Raw genomic sequence first — 21899 nt, 5'->3', positions numbered from 1 at the left:
TCGTTAAAGTGGAGTCCCTATAGGTCAGCATAGATACTGCGGGCGATCAGCAACAAAAGAGGTTTTCAACTGAAAAGCAGGAGTATAGCTACAATATTTGATTTGTCGATGTATTAAGTGTACTGAGCAATCTGAGCTAAGATCAAACTCACTGGTCCTGGATATAAATATTCTGAATGGCCAATTAGTATGCTCATTTACTGTCTGTGTTGAGGTTTAAAGTGCGCAGCTAATTAACAACTGAACTATAGCTAGAGAGATAATCCTGCATGCATGGATAAATTATGCACCTTTAAAGTGAAGTTGTCGTGTTGTGCCCTGCCCTGACCCCAGACTCTATATTGAGTGACAGAGTTTATTATTATAATGGCCAAAATCAAGATTTAGTCAGATCATATGTAGTCATAAAAGTTCATGCTACTAAGGAGATCCCAGTGCAGGCATTGAGAAGATAACTCCTGAGAACTGTTTGTTTGCAGTATGACAATAGAAACTGCATCAGCCTCAATATTTTTACCCTAAGTAACTACACTGCATGATACATAACCACAACGAAAACTGTTTTGTTGCAAGAAAGTTTTTTTAACAATGCTGCAGATAGATATTTGCAGGTATGGCTGGACAGCTCAGTTAACTGTATGTACAGAGCTCAATGTGGGCAGAATTTTGAGGATATAAATGCAGGGGCTACAAGCGACTTGTGTTGACATGAATTTGAAACGGTATACCATCCACACACAATATTCCTAGAATAACAGTGACTGTGTACAATGGAACTTTATACTAATCGAAGTATGTAAACAAGTCATGCATTTTTGGTTTCAGGTACTTCATAAAGCAATGGTTCTCCCTTAACTCCAGCCATTATGTTACCAATAGCAGTTTCCACCATCTTCTTTCTTGTGGTATATGTAGCGCTTCCGATGTGCGGAACAATGGTGATGTTAGTCATGGTAAGTAATGGATGATCTCTTGGTAGTGGCTCTGGATCTGTTACATCTAGTCCAGCATGAGCAATCTCACCATCTCTTAGAGCCTCCATTAATGCATCATGATCTACTAAAGCACCTCTTGCAATATTTATAAAAATTCCCGTCTTCTTCATTGCTTTAAATTGTTCTCTTCCCATCATCCGGTAGGTCTCCTTGGTAGATGGTGCAGCTAAAACAACAAAGTCACACTGTTGGAGTAACTCATTCAGAACAGGAACATATGTAGCACACACAGTATGTTCCTCTTCGGCTGACTTCTGTCGTCTGTTATGGTAGACTACCTTCATGTCAAATCCCTTACTTGCTCTCTTTGCTATCTTACTACCAATACGACCCATTCCCACTATACCAATTGTACTACCAGATACTTCTTGTCCAAGAAACTTATTTCCAGGAAAGCTGACGGTTGAAGGATCTCGTGCTATTTTATCACCCTCTATAATTCTTCTAGCACTACCTAACAACAGTGTCATAGCAATATCAGCAGTTGCATCATCCAACACATAGGGGGTGTGTCCAACCCTTATCCCTAACTTAGCAGCAGTTTGTACATCCACGTGATCATATCCTACACTTATACAACTGATGACTTTCAGTGAGGGAAGGGACTGAATCAATTCACTGTTGACAGGATTATTGACACAAACTGCCACTATCTTGCTTCTGTGCTCTTCAAGTGCTTCAGGGGTCACAATGGTAAACACATCATCTAACTGCTTCTGTAAACCTTCACAGTCCAGTGGCCCATTCAAATATACGTAATATTTCCTTGTAGACATCTCGACCTTGGATTATCCCCGGACGTAACGTGAGATTTGACCTTTTCTCGTTAATATAAATAAATAATCGGCTTGATATACGAAAATAGTACAAATCCGGAAAAAAAGTGTATATTCTCTGGTCAAGATTGAAGCGTTGTAACGAGACCAACTGATATTATATGGATCCCAAAAGGTATGTATATGTTACCAGTTCGTGTTCATAGTGGTCGGGTCGTGCTGTGATCGCTTGTTATACTGTATCTGGGGGTCAGGGAAACGCCCCTGCCCTACCCGCCATGGTACGCGAGTATATGGACAGTGAGTATTGCTTCTTTAACAGCGCGAGAGCGTACTTGATCGCGCTATGAATCGTAAACCATGTCTGTCGATGCCATAAATGTGCGATTTTAATGCCAATTGCGCGTATCAATTGTCCGCCTTGACAACCCATCGCGCGTTAATGTAGCGTTAAAGTTACTGGTGAGGTCAGAGGGATACATCTGGAGTGTGGGTATCCAGTTGCTTGTACAAGAAATCCATTTGTAAATTTGAACAATGCTCGTGAAAATGTAAATAAAAAGATTGTGCAATCATTGTGTTCTGTTTTGATACATTAGAATGACCTGGGGGATGTCATGTGATATCTCATAATCATGTGACATACTCAACATCCTTCCTTTGATATATATATATTCTTAGTGGATTAAGAAGTGAGTTAAGGCTGCTGTCCATTATCTAGTTGTATTGTTGTTATTGCAGCTGCTTTGGACAGGAAGCCACAAAACTGCATGTGGGCATACTAACCTTGGTAGATATATTGTTGTGGCCTTTTGATGTGTTTTGATAAAGAAAGTATTTTTGTGGACTGGTCTTTAATAACATGATGTGCCAATTTTAACCTGCAAAACATTTTAACAGTTTCAACCTCATGACCTCCAACAGGCTAACTCCATGATCACAAACAATTAGCTACTATCTACAAATGTAGTCTTGTTGGCTACGCAGATTGCAGGATCTCCGTTGTTCAAATGGTCGACTTTATATTTGCACTTTTCTGTTTTCCACTATTCAAGGCAAAACACTTACATAGCTAGATGAGCCTAGATCCCCTTTAGTTGATCAAGTATGTATTCTGTTTACAAACATTTAAGTTGAAACTCTTTCGTGTTTCATGTTTGTATTGTCTCACAGGTGGTTCCATCCGAATCTTACTACTGACAATGCAAAAAAGTTGCTGCTGACAAAGGAAGATGGAAGCTTCCTGAGTTACCTCTCCCAGTCATCAGGTTGTTTTATTATTGCAGTCAGGTGAGTAATGTTTGTTTTACAAGGTGTTAAATGGATAAATTAACACTTTGATGGACAACTAATAATAATAATAAAAAATAATAATAAAAAAAAAAACAGGGCAAGAAAGAACCTGTAATTTCTTGTACCTTTTCTACATCATGAATTTGATTAATATAAAAAAAAAGATATTTGGTCAATTAACATGTTCCACATCCTCTGATGTTCGATACTGGGAACTTGTCTGGTGACATCTGGTCTATTATGGGAGGGTATTCAGTCTGTGTGACCAGCTGTAGATGGCTATGATCAAAGTGTTTTATTTTGTAATTTTATGATATTTACACAATAAAGTGGTCGAATGGGTATCATAAATTTTATAGAAAAAAAATTTAAAGTACACAATATTTTTGTCAATGAGTAGACCTCCAAAGATTTTTTATCATTTATGTAGTACACTGAATACATAACTACATTTTTGTTTTCAGAATCTCAAAATTTTATTAGTGTGAATTAAAGGCATTGTTGAACATCTCTTGTTTGACCAATCCAGAGTGATGTTTTATATAATATTAAATATTGGTGCATGTGTATGCTGTGTGTATGCATGCCTGTGTGTGATCCCACATGGCCATTAACCAAGTGTAAGCGAGTCATGAATCACAGGAATGTCAAAATAGAACTTGACAACATTTTTATCACTACCAGGCACCACCATTATATTACATGTTTGGCTGCACAGCCACACATACCAACACTACATAGAGGATATAACATGTCATCATCCTCTGCTTGTGTGTTATGTTTGTTTATTTGAATAGACCAAATGGCTAGTGTGTAATATACAATGTAAACAAGGATGTCCTCCCACTACCCATATGTTAATGGTTTATGATGTACATTGTTGTGTGATGTCATCATGACAGGTGTGTATAGGAGATTGTCATTGTGTTGTTTATTGGACTGATAGCTATAATGAGTGAACACATGTTATTTGTGACATGTCATGTTGTAGTGAAAGATAACAATCTGTCCATCTGTGTGTTGTCTGCTTCTTGTGGGGATCTTTGTAGTGGCCTTCCTGTGTGTAGGAGACCCTGTGTGATTGTATTGGAACAATAAACTCCTGTGTGTGTGCGCTTGTGCGTACGTGCGTCAGAGTGTGTACATGTTAATGTTGTACGTTGTGTTGTCTGTGGGATAGTGTGCGAATGTTGCGTAGATATACATCATAGTGTAGGAGTTGCATGTGTTAGTTTCCATGAATGCTGTGGGGAGTCATACAAAAGGAAGTCCACAAACTTATTCATACCAAGGAGGGTATTCCATGCAGCCATACATGTAACATGGTCCACACCAGGCTTCTTTCTGCATTTTTGCTACATCACCTCAAGAACATGGAAACAATGAAAAGGGAAACTTTGCCAATCAGAATTAAGCATGAATGCCACTAATACAAACAATTATTGAAAGTCAAACATCCCTTATCCCATGGTCCTTCTCTAAGTATTGGATTTAATAGCAGGTTAATTTTGTAATTGTTCTTGGGGACTTGTTAATCTTGTCATACCCAGCCACCCTTGTGCTTGCTTGTGCAAAGGCCATCTGCCCAACTTCTTGGAGCAGTAATAGCAGTAATACTAGCAATTTTCTTATGCTTGTACAAAGTTCAATGAATAAGTAAATTTGTCCTTTAGAAAAGAGCAGCGTTACTAGAACCTAACACATGTAGAGCAAAGGTAAACAAGGACGTTTTTGCTTACGTTTGAACATGGTGTTCAAATGAATGCTAAAAGGTCTTTACATTAACTTTTGGAGGTTATTAGTGTCCAAGAAATTTGACTACTGTCACTGGTATGGCTTCTCATAATTGAACATATGATTGCCTGGAGACATAGGATTAGTCAAAGCCACAGTCAATTACAATCAAAATAAACTATTATTTTGTGATGTGACTAAGAATGTCATGATGTGGTTAACACATAACATTGTTTTGGTCAGTCTCTGCAAACAATTAAAAATAATTTTAATGGTTGAATTATTATTGTTTCTATAGAAGAGGAAATGATGTTGTACCATTGAGAATAACCAGTGATGGTGACCGATTCTCTCTACATAAAGGCAACAGTTTCAGTACTCTCTGGGAACTGTTACAATTTTACATGGAGAATCCTGGGTTATTGAAGCAGACGAATGGGGACACACTTGAACTAAAACATCCTGTATACTGTCAGGGTGGTGTTAAGGAAAGGTTAGTATATTATAATCCCCATGGTAAAATTGAGGGGTCCCCATATAAATGATGTCATCTTTAAGTTGAGGAAAGAGAGTGATGTGTCAGTACCACAAGCATTAAATTTAATAAGCAAATTGGGAACATCCTGTCATGACATCTCATAGTGTTGTGATATGTAATTAGCATCTCGATTTAGAAACATTCACTTGAAGTAAACTCCTGCGTTTTTCATGAGCCTAAAATCGCAAAAGCTTCATTTGTGTTCTGTCTACTAAAATAAGGTGGGCAATAAACAAAATTTTATTTCATGAACTACTTCAAATCACACTATTCATGGAATTTGCTTATTTATGGTATGGAAAGCTTGCAAACATCTTTATGGTTTTATCAGTGCATCCTGATACATTGATGGCATTTCAAAGTGCTATATTTTGGTTAAATCAGAAACCACACAGCTTCTTTGTGATGGTTCCTATGTGTACCATCAAAGACAGTGACTAAGTGAATGATCTTGTGCTGTTTATAAGATTCTTGAGTGACTACCTGCTTAGGAATTAAATACATAATGATGTTTCCTTTTTTTTCCGATTTCTGCACATGTTAAAGGAATGGCTCTTATTTGAGAATGGTATATTTTGTAGTCCATGATTTGGCCACTGAACTTTGACAGTCATGACAACTTACTCTATTATAACATTGAATTGTGTTTCAGGTGGTTTCATGGTAATATCAGTGGACAGGAAGCAGAAAGGTTACTGATGATGAAAGGCTCTACCGGAAGTTATCTAATGCGTTCATCAGTGTCCAGTCCTGGGGACATGGTGTTGTTGATAAGGTAAATCAAGGACTATTTGTGAGTGCTATTTATGTGCAGATTGTACAGTCTGGGGATACTGTTTGAACATTTTTCTTGCTATCACAAGAGCATGGAGAAAAAAAACAGTGCTGTAGGCAAAAACCAGGAGGTCCATTATAGAATCCTCATTGTATGCATCGTGTTTACTGTGTTAAAACCGAGAGTGACACTTTAGCAAACAAGCTTTGATCTATTTTGATAAGACACATAGCAACCACTGGGTACTGAATCTTAGACAATGAATTTGGATCAATGCACTTAATTAAGTATAGTTGAAATGTCATGTGTCATTTCCATGAGGAGTCTATAAAAACTATCACTTGCTCCATTGTCAGATTTGTGGTGTTTAATGGTTCATATTTCACTCTGGCTCAATTCCATTTTATTTATAGGAAAGACAATCGTGTGACAAATGTCAAAATCTACAACAAGGGACCGGTGTATGACGTCGGTGGTGGATTGCAGTTTTCCTGCATGTCAAATCTCATCGATCACTACAAGAGGAACCCGATGGCAGAAATGAATGGAGAAGTGATTGAGTTGAAAGAGGTAACTGTACTTAAAGTGCTGCATAAATGTTGTTTGTGTTATTAGAATATTTGGAGTATGCATAAATTTCCTCGTACTATTGAACGGTTTAGAAAATCTTTTCTATGCAACAATATAACTCTCTGCAGGGGAAATTGACTGTTCTGTTGGAGTGTTTTAAAGTATCTTAATCTTTTGTTAACAGATATTACCACAAATAGTGAATTAGCTGCAGGAATTAAATGTAGTGTATTCAAGAGAAGCCAGTGTGGGCACAACAGACAAATGCATATTATATGGGAACCATGAAAATGCCATTTTGTTGCATTTTTGGCTTCCAAGGCAAAGTGGACCATTTTTGCAGCACATATTTGGGGTGGGATGCCTTCCATGCCAAATTCGGTTTTGGTCTGCTCATCTTTGAAATATTTGTCTTCATAGTTCATTTTATTTTATCTTACACTTCGCAATACTTAGAAATTTTGCCAAAACTCGTACATGTTTTATTTAATTATTTCAAATTTGGGGGGTAGATAGAGAGTATTACGTTGCATATTCAATCCAGTATTTGTATTGGTTGGGGTAAAAATTGGTTTGCAAGGAACACGCAACTTTTGGAGTTGCTAGTTTGATGCATTGTTGCCCCTACCACTTGAACTGCTTACAGTTTCTAAATGCAGATCTTGGCAAACTGTGTACAGTGTACAAATTAGTGCCCAACCAATATAAGATTTTATCAATGTTCTGATAATTGATATTGTAAAATTTTCAAGCTGATAAACATTGCCGATCTGATATAGTATTGTACCATACGTAATTTGCTTCTTTTTCATTGTAAAATAATTTTCGTATGCAAAAACTTGTACGAAACTTTCTTACACGGAAATTTTTACAGAAGATCAAACTACTCTAATGGAGCAGTCATTCATGTAAACCATATGAGAATATTTTTACATGAAATTTTTATCACAAAAATTTTTTGCACAAAAATAAAGCGAATTACGGTATGTCAATCTTTTGGTAGAAATTTGATTATAAAGGATCACACACTGTATACTCTAATAGAGCAGTCATATAATTTCAATTGCTACATTATGAAGTTGCAAAATACATGAAGACATAAAACGTTTCTTTTAGGTTAGATTTTTTGCTCACATGGGCACACACATGCTCACCACTTTTTGACAGTTTTGAGGAAATGAGCATGTCCTTATGTGGCCTGTTTTCTTATAAATAGCACGATTATATTGCTTGCTATTGATTAGGTTTTGTGTTATCCTACGTGCCTATGTATAAGTGAGCTTTTAATATAAATCCATGTACACATCAGGTACGTTTCAGGAAGTCCTCTCTGAAATTTTAACTTGCATTGTAGGCTTGCAGCAGGAACACCAGACTATCTTAGTTTCACAAACACAGTAAAACAAATGGGAACAGCTACAGTGTAAAAAGAAACTTTTATTGATTCCTCAAAAGCGAATTAAGGGAGAACAAAGGTATGACTTGAAAATCTTTATAAAAATCAAATACTCTAATAGAGCAGTCAGATGTATTCTATTAGAGCAGTGAAACTACTCTAATAGAACATTCATAACGGAACAAAATTTTAAAATGGGGATATAAATGTAAGATTAGGCAAAACAATAGCACAACTAAATCTTGAAATTTTCATTTTAATTGGAGAATTTGAATATGTATTTGGGTGACTACTGTCAATGTCTGATCAGTCATAAACCATAATAATAGCCATACTGGACATAAAGGGAACCAAGCATATAAGTATCCATAAAATCATAATCTAGTGAATTTTTAAGCATTTTAAAATCTGTCAGCAGCTGGGGGGTGCTGTGCCCCCAGACCCCTACATCCATAACTCACTTTCAAATCTGGAAACCAACTTGGAATAATCCTGGATATGCCCCTGCACATACTTAATGTGATAAGTTGGAGAATAATAAAGTGGTATTAAGTGTTTGTGGCACAGTATTTGACTGGCAAGCCAAACAAGATCATGCTACCCGTCCTGGCCACTGCACTTCATTCTTCATATTGTTTTGAATTACAGCCCGGGAATTTATTTCTTTCAAGCAACTTTTTGCCCCGGCTACTAAACTAGACCGGTGACTATACAAGACCGGCGTTTGTATACACCTGATGTTTCTCTCAGCATATTTCACAGATTCAAGCTTAAAAGGAACTCTATGAAACGTTCTTCACTTCATTGTTAATAACACTGCCCGGAATTGTTAAAAATAATGACTGCACTAGATGATTATTTGAGACCCGGAGTTTATTCGAGACCCAGTGTTTATTTTTGTTATGATGCTGTATACCCCTGGTGACTAAACGGGACCAGGTGTTTATACGAGACCGGCTGTAATTCGAGGCAATACGGTAAGTATTTCCAAATCCCACCTACGTATCAAGCTCTAACTACTGGAAGTAGATTCACAGAGTTATAAAAAGGTTACGTTCCATTGCTTTCACCTCTCCAAACAATCACATGCTGAAAACACTACTAAACATAATGAAGTCTTGACTTACTGTATGGGATACAGAAATGAGTGGTTCCACACTATTATCTGATTGCAATAATCGCAAAGTAGAAAATACCAGTCCCTACTCCCTACCCCGACTCCATCTGCACAATTGCAATGTTAAGACATGATCTTGGTAAGTTACAAAACAGTAGTCTCTGCTTAGTAAAGCACCTGTAATGATCCTGTCCTAAGTAGCTTAAAAAGTTGGGCTGAAATAACTGATGGCCTGTAGACATATTTCAACAAATATCAGAAACAAGGGATTTATTGTATCATAATCTATAATTCTATAAATACAGTGTAATGATGTGTGTCTGGGAATGTGGACAGTCCCTTTGGCTTGTTGGCACCAAAATAGGTTGACATACTCAGAGAATGCTACTGAACAGTGGGATAGTAGTAGTAATTCTTGCGTGCTCTTATCTATCTACACTACATGGGTTAACTATAATTAACTGTACTATATGTGACCGTCTCAGCAAAGATCTGACTTGTTCTCGCAACTTTTGAATTTTTTATATTCTCAGCATTATCTATAGTGCCCAAGAAATGGATCACCAAAGTTTCAGCCTTTTGTGGTAAGTAGTTTTAGAATTGCAGTAAGAAGAGCAAGAAAATTGATTTGTACAGTGACTATACTGAAAATAAACTACAGGCACTTACATTTGCAGCCATAACTTCCATTAGCATTAGTCTACAACATTGGAATTTGGCTTAAAATATTTGCCATGGATTAGCAAATCAACCAACGTATAGTGTTAGCCCTCTAGTTACTTACGCATTTGGGTATGAAGGAGGTTTAGTTAAAGAAACGATGACTACCTTGTTTACATTTACCACATCGTCAACAAACATATGTGACATGCATACCATTGGGGCTACAAAAAAAAAGATTTTCGAACTCTCCATGGACAGGTGAATATATGGTATGTAGTTTTAATTGATTTGAGTCTTCCTTCTCTGTGTAATCGCCCGATAAATTCTTGCATATATTTTCTTTGTAGCATGTGTAATTTTACTTTTTTTATATTTTGTTTTCTCAAAATGCATGCTTGTGCAAACAAGTCAGATCACATGTGATCATCTGGGTAGTGCAAACATGCAAATACACTGTCTGGAGAGTACAACATAGTTGTCAATAGTACATGTAAGGAAGGTATCTTAACTTCTCCATGTGCTCTCAAGTAATTACACCTATCCTTGCAGAAAGATAAGACTGAAGGGTATGTTGCTTAAAAATCTATTTTCTTCAAAATTTTGGGAGCATTGTGTATTATGGTTTGGCCAAAAGTATAAAACTAGTTAAACCAGGAATACCAATTCAAGCATCACTGAAGCCATTTTGACCACGTACAACTTTTGGCCACTACCTGTTATTGAAGACCGCATTTATCTCACAGTTACACTTATATTTTACTCTTTGTTTTGCAACTCTCACACTAACACCTTTCTCAACCCATGTATGACATATTGGGCGTGCATAGCTGCTAAGTGTGGCTCGCATGTAAACTTAAACAATTTAAAATACACACATGAGTGTGTGTGTGTGCACATACATGAGGCAGCAGCTAGAGCATCCTCCTGGTAATCAAAAGGTTCCAGAGTCAATTCCTGGCTATGCCAAATTAGTGTTACTGTTGTTTCTTTAAGCAAGATACTTTATTGACATTGTTCCAGGCTACTCAGCTGTACAGTGTGGACCGATGGCCTGGTGTCAACTGGGGAAGTAGCCTACCCAGCTGTAACATTAATGGGTACCTGGCGTTTACTGGGGAAGCAAATGCCCAACTGTCCTTGTCTCACTTAGCAGCGTTGGGGTCATTGTGGAACTTCAGGTTCCACGACCTTCCTGTGAGACCTGGACAGTCCTCCTGCAGGTTACTAGTCTTGCCCCAGGAGGATTTTCCTGCACAAGATCCAAGTACCTGAGTGGTACACAGGTGCATCCCAGTGCTGGTTTGCTAGATGGCAATAGCCGGAGGGTTTGCTTTTTTGCTTTGTGCGTGCACAAATGTCTGTGCGTCTGCACCCAAGTCAGCAAAGGCTCTCACACCACGTTTGAGAATGAAAGGATGTTTAGACAATGTATTACTCATCTAGCAGATATACTTTGTTGCAAGGTGATGTGTTTTAGCCAGCTCAAAATACAAGAGTGGCAACTTCCTAAAAGTGTTTTATGTGTGTAGTTATCTGTCACACTAGCTTCTTTTGGCAGCATAACAAAACTATCAGACATCTTGATCCATAAATACGTGACAACTCTCAGTAACCCCTTATGATCTTCCAGTAGCTCTTTGCAGTAGCCAGTAACTAGCATTCATGGAAACTGATTCCATTTATCCTTCCACTTGTTGTGGTGACAGTTATAGATTGAAGGAAGGAAGTTTCTTCTGATGGTTGTATCCCAACAAGGAAACAACAATTGCCTTTGATCAGACCAGCTATTCTCCACTGAATAGTTCAGTTCCTTTTGGGTCTTTTGACCAGTCACCATCCAATTTCCAAGTATAGACAAATAATGTACAACTTACACATTAGCTATAAAATATATAGCTATGAATTTAGCTAGCGTTTGTGACATTTGTGATACCCTAGTGCTCAATATTAAATTTTTTAATGAAACATATATTTACTAAGAATATTATTTATATTAAGAAACTGTAAATTTTTGGTGATGTAAAATGGTGAAATAGTGTGATTTACACAATGATATTGTACTTACCATGATATTTCTTTAACAACTATTATTATATCATATCACTTACAGCCATTATTTGCAACTAAAGTGCTACCCTATCATATGAGGGAACGAGTCGATGACATGTCGTGTGTGGCTAGCAAAGGATCACCTACTGGATTTGCTGAGGAGTTTGATCATCTCCATAGTTATCAGTGTAAAGTGTTACACAGCAGAAAGGAAGGAACCAAACCAGCTAATCAGTCAAAGAATCGTTACCCAAACATTATACCTTGTAAGCAGACAAAATCTTATGCTGACATTGTATGGATACGTGATGTGTTATTGTAGTTGATTACAACAGGATTGTACTGAAAACATTTCACCGTTCATCGTCTGATTATATTAACGCAAGCTATATTAGTGTAAGTAAACAATTACTGTATAGTCTGGTGAATTTAATATATTAGAGGCATGATTTAAAATCCCTCCAATTTTTTTTGTCGTAGCTTGGTCATGTGTCCTAATTAGCCTGATTGTGTAACCAAACATGGCACCTGAAATTAGTACCAATATTTTTTCACACACACAAATGGATAACATACTTAGCTAGGAAGCCACATAAATGTGTTTGGTGGTTTACGTCATACCAAGAGTACATAATAATAGAAGAGGGAGCCTACTCTATTATTATGTACTCTTGGTCATACATCAGAATACTTGGTATCCTACTAAAGTGTTGAGGTTAAACAAGTCAGAACTTTATTTGTGAGATCATGTTTGTACAACTAACTTTCTGTAAACTTTCTGCTGGCTGAAATCATGATACTGTTTCTCCATTAGGGACAAGTCCCAGGTTCAGAGAAGAAGTACATTGCCACACAGGGATGCTTGGAGTCAACAGTTAATGATTTTTGGAATATGTTATATGAGGAAGACGTCAGCATCATAATCATGGCTACCAATGAAAGTGAACATGATAACGTAAGAGTGTAACCAAATACAAGTATTTAATTGCTAGCTAGTTGTACTTCAAAAGATGTTGTCTATATTCATTGGCAGTTACATATTTGTACTTGCATTCTGAAAATTCAAAGTAGAACACAAATAGCTATACTGTTCTAATGCTGTATCAAACAGTTGCTTGTATGGTTATCATTCATATCTTGATGAAATTGGTTAGCATGTATATATACCTACAAGTGGGTGACCAGTTCACAGCCATACACGTGGGGTGCACTGGATGGGGTAAATATATGATAGTGACCTGCTGAATTTGGAAATGTGTTCTTACATGGTTGTATTAAAATGTTTTATGAGTAAACTCATTGTACAATGCATTTCAATAATAATCAGATACAATTTGTCAGTATAACTTCATATTGTGTGTATGCATTGTCTTTTTTGTATTTAGTATATCCCCTGTGGCCATGAATAAATTATTATATCATATTGCATAACAAGATATTATTCATGCAGTATTATCAGACAACTGACTGTCTCAATATATAGGATAGATGTGCCTGTTACTGGCCCAAGATAGCTCAGACCAAGACTTACGGAAAAATTCGAGTACAAGCAATGTCAGTGGATAAGAGTCAGGTGTACGTTTTGAGAGAGTTTTATTTGTTGAGAGAGAACAGCAGTCCAAAATACGTCTCACAGTATCACTTCACCTCGTGGCCAGACAAGGCAGGGATGCCTGACAATCCAGACGACATATTGACTTTGTTGCAAGAAGTTGGCCAACACTACAAATTTATTAAAGATTCAAAAGCTGATGTCGGCCCCATAGTTGTTCACTGCAATAATGGAATTGGCAGAACAGGAAGCTTGATTGCTATCGACATCATAATTGATGTTTTGAAATCCAGAGGTAATCTTACTAAATATCTATGAAATTTGAAATAAGCACATCTAGCAGTGATATTACAATCTTATTTTATCATTTAGGAATGGAACATGAAATCGATATTATGGAAACAGTTTTACACTTACGAAACCAAAGATTTGGCATGGTTCAGACTGAGGTACAGTGTCTATATATTATGTATAATTATTGTAGGAGTTATCAATATCAAATTAGTGTGGGTATGTATGTGTACTTATAACTAACACAAATTTCTGTGGGGAAGTGTACATTAGTGGTCTTGACAGTTAAAAACACAGTGGATGTCAAGCTAACTATAATTTTCCATGAAGCTTTAACCTTCTTGGAAATAGTGTATGTTAGATGTTAGATTGTATGCCCTTTTCCTTTAACTTTGAAGCTACAATATATTCATAGTATAAAACTGGTTGTACAGTCTCTCAACACAATGTGTTATATACAGTTTAGTGATGAAACTATTTACATCCACTAGAATGAGATAATGATTCTAGAAGACACTGCCAAGTTATCAAATTTACCAATCTGCTTCCTTGAGCATCAGATAATGTCTAGTTAATGCTTGACCAGTGAAGCATGATGTCTGTAATTCACAGAGGGCCTTATACATATTACATATAGTGGCTTACCATTTTTGCCTGTATAAATAGAACCCCAATTTGCTATTGGTGATGTTTGACATGGTGGTTAAACAAGCCCAGCATTTTTAACACTCTGGCATTTTAACGGATCACAGTGTGTGTATTCTATAGCCCATTGTGATCTCAGCTTTAATACAAATTAATAATTATAATATGTACACACGTGTAAGTGCTCAGACGACCATTACCACTAGACATACTAGCTAAGTCTAATGTGCAATACTCACATACTGTGCACGGTAGTGCATTTACGAGGAAAGTACAAGTTAAAACAGGAGGCTATTCCATACCTCATCTGTACACCTAAGAACATTTGGATGTGCCAGGGGTTTGTATTACGTAGATCTGTTCTAACTAAAATGTGGCATATGGTAGTGCATGGAGTTTGCTGGTCACACAGTTTGTTTGTTCCATTGCCTTCTAATACCTTTACGCCATTTATTTATCCTTCCATCAAAGCACAATTCACATTTAGAATGTGCTGACAAGGCTTCTACACCATTTAGAGCCCCTTATTGGCTTGGCTACCCGCATGATGCCAGGGCATTTTGTGTTTGGCTTTGCTGGTGATGAATGTAGTAAACAACCAATGGCATATGAGTGAGACTAACTATTTAGTATCCTTGCCACAGGTTTAGTAACCTCAGAAATAATTATTTATACATTTAATATAGAGCCTTCATGGTACTGTATAGCCTAAACAGTCAAGGGGGAAATTTTTTTGAGGTTTTGGGGAGATTTTTATTATTACAATTAGCAAATCCACAAAATTTTTATTCCAACATTGTTCCCCTCAAAATATTTAGGCTACACGGTATTCTAGTGTCAGTCTCAAAAGTTCTCAACCAAATGACAACTAAATGTATACCATATTGTGTACTATGTCAATATATGTATTTTTAAATTTAATCACTGTTTGTTTACAGGCACAATACAGGTTTATCTACTTGGCTATATTGGCCTGCATTCAAAGGAAACAGACTGAATTAATATCACTTGACTAGTGGACACTACTATATTGGCTATCAAAACACTTATAATTGCTGAAACAGCACTTACTTATTGGTCAAGTTAAAGAGTTTATTATTTTTAATTTTGTGTACTATAATGTGTGCACGTTCTTTATTATAATACAATTTTATTTTTGGCACCTTAAAAGGTGTATTGCATTTGTGTTGTATTCTATTGTTGTACAGAATTTTACTCAGTGATGTGACTTACATAACATATGACATCCTTAACCAGGTACACCTGCTGTTTGTAGTTATTGGTCTACAGCAGCTTGTGTGCACGTGCGTGTGTGTGCATGATGGGTGTGTAATATAATGAGGAAGTCAAGGATGAGTATGCCTGTTCTCTTATATAGCCCGGCTGGATACTTTCCGGCAGATTTTGTTGTCAGGGTGCATGTGTGATGGAGAAAACATACTATTTGAGTAGTGCCTCAACATAATCTTCCACATGGGAGTTAAGCTTCTTTGAGATAAGATATGCATGAAATATTCAGTTGATGGAGGTAGGTGATACAGATGAGTGGACTGTGTAACATCCCCTTAAGCATTGCAGCTGCAGTTGTATTATGAACAGTGAAATCAGTATGGATACCTCAGGGGTATGGCTAGACATAGGTGTGATCATGATCATGATATTGTGTGATCACTCAGTGAAGATGGGAAGTGTGTCCCAATTGCTATCATACATTTGGACGAAGCTTAGGACACGTCAAGGCACCAGTATTTATGAGATAGAGATACCTACGTAGCAGAAAGGCGTCATCTGTGAAGGTATAGCATAGTACTGCATACTGTACTGAGGTAGTCTGCAAACCAGACGACCGGGCATGCGGGCTGAGCGGATCCAGAAGGGGTTCCGCTAGTTACCTATATAGTAGTAATAATTCATAGCAAACAATCACTCCCCAGCGATGTTTCACTGTTAAATCTTACCATTAGCCTTTGAAAATGGAATTATAAACACCAAACGATAATTATTTTTAGAGGTGCTTATTTAATATAACGATTGATGCTGGGGTGGCAATTTCAAATGATTTTGCAGCAAAGAGAGGTAAAATGGTTGACTGATAAACTTTTCAGCAGCTCAAGCTCTCAGTTCCAAAAAGAAAAATTCCATCATTATGGACCAGCCTTCAAACTGGCACCCCCTCTCGGATTCACCCCTAGTGCGTGTGTAGTGTGGTGTGTATGCATGTTGTGTAGTGTGTTCAGTGTAGCTTTTTCTTCCAAGTCAGTCAGATTTTACTGGCTCTGGGTTTTAGTAGATGTGTATCTATGCCGTATGGTTTAATGTATGCCAATTCAAGAAAACATCATGGCACGCTGGTGTAGTGTAGCAACGTTGCCAGTTTTTTAGCTGCAAGTCACTACTGACTGGTGGATTTATGGTAGTTCTGTAACCCCGCTCAACTTTCTGCATCTTAATCAGGTTGACCATAACATGAGCAACAATGTGTTATGTAATATGGCCAGGTCATAATTTTTGAGTTACAAAATAAGATAAAATAATAAGTAGCCGTGTATATAAATTATAGCTATACAATGTGCATTAAAACAATTTAAACTACTAGATATATTTTAAGTCAAAGGATAACGTTCCATTTGGTATATCCATGTTTTTGTGCTGAGCTTCAACTCGTACATAAGATCATTACTCTTGTTGCTCACTGCATAAATGTGCTTGTATTCTTCAGCTGTAAATTCTAGGCACGGCTTGTTGGAAGCGACGATCATCTATGCAGGTATATACGATTGTAATGAAGCTACCATATTGATTTATATGTATATATATGCATACATTAATGCAGGTTACCCTTACCCTAAAATGCTGCAGACTACTTGCAGCAACTTGTAAGTTGATTAGTAATGAAGTTATCTTTTCAAGTAGCTCATTGGGTAACACATCTTTGTGAAACAAGACCTCTTGTAGTTGATACTTGTAAGAATTAACATCAGTGTAATATCTACATGTTGAATTCATCCCATTCAAAACACGTTGTGTGTTGTTGGAAATGGTGTAGTTCTCTGGCGCATTGTTATCAGTTATGATTTTCCCGTAATCCTTATTCTGGAAAGAGCATAGGATTGAATACATAATAGAGTAATGTTTAGCAACTACCAACTTACCCTGTCAATGGCATCATCAATTTCTCTAGATACATTAAAAAATCTTTCTTTATGTTTTGTCTTGCAGTCTTCACTGTTGACTAGAGAAATAGCCACACACAACCACAGCAGCAGATATAACATTTTGTCCCACTTGACACAGTATCCTACCAATCTGTTTCAAGTTTGGCTGATCTTAAGGCTTTTTATAGTGGTCCACAATCCACATGTGTTTGTGGTAATTAAAATATGATTCTAATTAGCTAACAACAACAATTCTTGTAAATGTACTTATGTGTTGGGGATGGCATAAAAAAAAAAATATATATATGTGTGTGTGTATATATATATATATATATATATATATATGTATATATATATATATAATCAGTCCCCCCCATTGCATGTGTACTTTTTAAAGTTTTTTCAGTGGCTATATGTTAGCAGACAAGCTATGCTACAATATATACACTAAACTAGAGTTCTACAGGATTACAATGTTGCATTCTATACATTCCCTTAAGTTGAGACTTGTGACCCTTGACAGGTATTAGGTTAAGAAACAGGAAGTTGCAATTAAAAAAAGGAGACAATATGCCAGCTAGCTTTAAACTACAATGATTTTTAAAGATTCTTGCATTGCTGTGATCTGTACTTATACTGTAGCAACATTCGGTGGTACACCATAAATGTGTAAATGACAAAAGTTTGGCGTAACTTTAGTTTGGTGAATTTGGCAACTCAAACGAAATTTTCCAAACTTTATTTGTCAATAGTGTTGTAATAATAGCTATTTTACATTAACTGCATATTAAATTCACCAGACTTTTATCTGCCAACCTGCTTTGCATGTTGACTCATCAAACTTATGTAGCACCAAACTTTTGTCATTTATGAAGCGTACACTATAGCGTCGCAGTACCATTGGATTGACATTGCATGTTGACTGATAATGTAGTAAGGCAAAGTGTGCATGAATACTGTTATTGTACTTTAGTATAATAACCACTTGATTTATTGCTTTTTGTAGAGAAAATCATACCTTGTTAATTAAGTAGATGTCAAGTTCAAGTAATTGTGTTAGACCAAGACACATACATGTCCCATCAAACTGTTGCTAATGAATATATTCTTGGGTAACACATGTCTAGTTCAGCTGGGCATATTATACTAGCACAACATTATTTGACTGTGTTTGTCAATACATCTCTACCTCAGACATTTATTATGTCGTGGTTGAACATTCATAACTGCCATTGAAAGGTTGTGTGTTTGGCAGATGAGTTATACCTTCTACATGCTTCCCCCCCCTACTTTCGAGTCAAACCTCTTATGTTCAGTTAAAATTCTTATTTTGTTATGAATCACCAAATCTATTTATAATTTTCTCTGCTAATGACTTGATGGAATTACGTGGGCTACATTGAGTATGTGTATTTGTACATGAAACAATAAAAATAATCTATGATGTGACTCTATACAAATTAGCTGGCTTCTTTGACAACCTTCATCATCAGTAAGGGAATGTTACTTATTTTCCTTTTTACCATCCACTATTAAATTATGGAACACTTTGCCAGAAGATGTGGTCAATCAGCCATCTATAAACTGTTTTAAGGACATTTTGTTAAATCATCTGAATTTACTTTGATTTTGTTTTGTATCTGTGTGTTATACTCCTTGATGGAGTCCTACACAGTAATAAATAAATAAATAAATAAATAAATAAATAAATAAATAATGTCTAGTGCAAAAAATGTGTGGAATGGGAACTGAACCTCTTATAGTAAGGATTGATAGGATGTATCAGTTTTGTTGTGTACATAGCCAATGATATATATATATACAGTACTATACTATGGACACAACTAAGTTGTTGCCAGGGTTACATGAATATTATTATTGAGCAGTGTGTCAGATTATTGAACAAACCACATATTATGAGGGTACAGCATGCCAATGAATATAAATATACTAACTACGCTAAGAATTCTTTGTAGTTTTTCATTGTTCTCTCGCCAGACTGCTGGTGGCAATAATTCTGCTATAATTATATTCAGTGCAAATAAACTAAACCAGTTGGTTAAGGAAGTTAAGTTTGCAGATACTACATTTTTTATTATAAGACAACTAAAAATCTATTAAAGCAAAGCACCATTGTTTATGTTTTTAGCAATGTAATATTTTGCAATTTGATCTATACAAATATATGATATATTATGTTATGGTAGTGAAGCATTGTGCTTTTATTTGATTCATGGTCAATAGTTTACATTCATTGCTGAAATAGCTAGCTATATGTAATGACAGATTATAGTATCTATATTTGGCAGACTATTATGCATGGAATCATATTGCAAGCCTTTAGACTGATTATTTTGTTTAGCTGAAAGGTGTCTTAATAATTGTTTGAACCAGCTGAAATACAAGAGTAGTAACTTCCTAAAAATGTTTGTCATACCAGCCTCTTTTGGCAGCATAACGAAACTATCAGACATCTTGATCCATGAGTACTGTAAATGGCAACTGTCAGTAACTTCAGTTCATCCCATATTCAATGCTGTTTTTGCAGCAGCCAGTAACTGGTTAAATAAGCATTCATGGAAACTGATTCCATTAATCCTTTCACTTGCTGTGGTGACAGTTATAGATTGAAGGAAGGAAGTATCTTCTGATGGTTGTATCCCAATAGGGAAACAACAATTACCTTTGGTCAGACCAGCTATTCTCCACTGAATAGTTCAATTCCTTTTGGGTCTTTTGACCAGTCACCATCCTAATTCCAAGTATAGACAAATAATGTACAACTTACACATTAGCTATAAAATATATAGCTATGAATTTAGCTAGCGTTTGTGACATTTGTGATATCCTAGCGCTCAATATTCATGAAACATATGTGTTTACTAAGAATATTATGCGTATTGAGGAATTTTAAATTCTTGTGATGTAAAATGGTGAAGTAGTGTAATTTACATTGTACCTACCATTTAACAATTATTATTATATCATATCACTTACAGCCATTATTTGCAACTAAAGTGCTACCATATCATATGAGGGAACAAGTCAATGACATGTCATGTGTGGCTAGCAAAGGATCACCTACTGGATTTGCTGAGGAGTTTGATCATCTCCATAGTTATCAGTGTAAAGTGTTACACAGCAGAAAGGAAGGAACCAAACCAGCTAATCAGTCAAAGAATCGTTACCCAAACAGTATACCTTGTAAGCAGACAAAATCTTATGCTGACATTGTATGGATACGTGATGTGTTATTGTAGTTGATTACAACAGGATTGTACTGAAAACATTTCACCGTTCATCGTCTGATTATATTAATGCAATAGTGTAAGTAAACTGTATATAGTCTGGTGAATTTAATAATTAGAGGCATGATTCAAAACCCCTCCAAACTTTTTAGGAGGTTGGTCATGTGTCTTATTGGCATATGTGATTGTGGAATCGGTCACATTCACAAAATGGATAACATACTTAGCTAGAAAAGCCACATAAATGTGTTTGGTGGCTTAAAAGACATTACACATCAGAATACTTGGTATCCTACTAAAGTGTTGAAGTTAAACAAGTCAGAACTTTATTTGTGAGATCATGAGATATAATGTTTGTGTGACTAACCCTCTTTGTTGGCTTAAGTTATGACACTGTTTCTCCATTAGGGACAAGTCCCAGGTTCGGAGAAAAAGTACATCACCATACAGGGATGCTTGTAATGATTTTTGGAATATATTACATGAGGAAGACATCAGCTTCATAATTATGGCTACCAATGAAAGTGAACATGATAACGTAAGAGTGTAACTGACCAACTACAAATATTTAATTGCTAGCTAGTTGTACTTCAAAAGATGTTGTCTATATTCATGGGCAGTTACATATTTGTACTTGCATTCTGAAAATTCAAAGTACAGCAGAACTATAGTGCTACTGTTCTAATGCTATATCAAGTAGCTGTAAGTCATATCTTGATGAAATTGGCTAGCGCATAATTGCCTAGTGGTTGGTCAGTTCAAAGCCATATACATGGGGTGTAGGTAAATATATGTATTCATCTCTATGATAGTGACCTGCTGAACTTGGAAATGTGTTCTTACATGGTTGTATTAAAATGTTTTATGAGTGAACCTATTGTACAATGCATTTCAATGAATCAGACACAGTTTGTCAGTATATCTTCATATTGTGTGTATACATTGTCTTTTTTGTATTTAGTTTTATAGTCCCTATGATCATGAATAAATTATTATATCATATATGATAATATTATTATTCATATATTATCAGACAACTGACTGTCTCAATATATAGGATAGATGTGCCTGTTACTGGCCCAAGATAGCTCAGACCAAGACC

The 21899-nt window shown here is 36.2% G+C and overlaps 3 protein-coding genes and 1 long non-coding RNA gene across 5 annotated transcripts in view; 2 read left to right on the top strand and 2 right to left on the bottom strand.

The window, feature by feature from the left end:
• Positions 1 to 709: 709 nt before the first annotated feature.
• LOC136237532 (probable 2-ketogluconate reductase) lies at positions 710 to 1850 on the bottom strand. Its single transcript, XM_066027712.1, has one exon. It carries the CDS (start codon positions 1769 to 1771, stop codon positions 806 to 808), a length of 966 nt encoding a protein of 321 aa, XP_065883784.1. The 5' UTR covers positions 1772 to 1850; the 3' UTR covers positions 710 to 805.
• LOC136237531 (tyrosine-protein phosphatase non-receptor type 11-like) overlaps positions 1807 to 21899 on the top strand; it is a 50235-nt gene continuing 30142 nt past the window's right edge. Inside the window, exons 1-11 of one of the 2 annotated variants that reach the window (XM_066027710.1) lie at positions 1807 to 1946; positions 2945 to 3061; positions 5097 to 5291; positions 5989 to 6111; positions 6525 to 6681; positions 11968 to 12172; positions 12229 to 12302; positions 12721 to 12861; positions 13390 to 13753; positions 13831 to 13907; positions 15333 to 15631. In XM_066027710.1, the coding sequence (XP_065883782.1) occupies positions 1933 to 1946; positions 2945 to 3061; positions 5097 to 5291; positions 5989 to 6111; positions 6525 to 6681; positions 11968 to 12172; positions 12229 to 12302; positions 12721 to 12861; positions 13390 to 13753; positions 13831 to 13907; positions 15333 to 15410 (1545 nt within the window). In that variant the 5' untranslated portion in view covers positions 1807 to 1932 and the 3' untranslated portion in view covers positions 15411 to 15631. Of the gene's footprint in view, positions 1947 to 2944; positions 3062 to 5096; positions 5292 to 5988; positions 6112 to 6524; positions 6682 to 11967; positions 12173 to 12228; positions 12303 to 12720; positions 12862 to 13389; positions 13754 to 13830; positions 13908 to 15332; positions 15632 to 21899 lie in introns of those variants that run through there. The other variant, XM_066027711.1, reaches the window with a different exon arrangement.
• Positions 16411 to 21785, top strand: LOC136239191 (tyrosine-protein phosphatase non-receptor type 11-like). Its single transcript, XM_066029920.1, has 5 exons — positions 16411 to 16585; positions 20549 to 20753; positions 20810 to 20876; positions 21206 to 21335; positions 21759 to 21785. Exons 1-5 carry the CDS (start codon positions 16541 to 16543, stop codon positions 21783 to 21785), a joined length of 474 nt encoding a protein of 157 aa, XP_065885992.1. The 5' UTR covers positions 16411 to 16540.
• LOC136237536 (uncharacterized) lies at positions 17024 to 17744 on the bottom strand. The gene is made up of 3 exons (XR_010692520.1): positions 17547 to 17744; positions 17239 to 17487; positions 17024 to 17153 (listed from the first exon to the last, which is right to left on the bottom strand). It is a non-coding gene; the product is annotated as an uncharacterized lncRNA (long non-coding RNA).

Source organism: Dysidea avara, chromosome 11, assembly GCF_963678975.1.
Source record: "Dysidea avara chromosome 11, odDysAvar1.4, whole genome shotgun sequence".
NCBI lineage: Eukaryota > Metazoa > Porifera > Demospongiae > Dictyoceratida > Dysideidae > Dysidea > Dysidea avara.
Note: the sequence above shows the minus strand (reverse complement) of the source record. Positions and strands in the feature narration are given on the sequence as shown.

Bases quoted from the DNA above. Each gene is read 5' to 3' on its own strand.
- LOC136239191 (XM_066029920.1), top strand. From the start codon at position 16,541: ATGGACCAGCCTTCAAACTGGCACCCCCTCTCGGATTCACCCCTA. The intron at 16,586-20,548 runs GTGCGTGTGTAG...TATCACTTACAG, and splicing joins CCCTCTCGGATTCACCCCTA to CCATTATTTGCAACTAAAGT. The intron at 20,877-21,205 runs GTAAGTAAACTG...TTTCTCCATTAG, and splicing joins GATTATATTAATGCAATAGT to GGACAAGTCCCAGGTTCGGA.
- LOC136237532 (XM_066027712.1), bottom strand. From the start codon at position 1,771: ATGTCTACAAGGAAATATTACGTATATTTGAATGGGCCACTGGACTGT.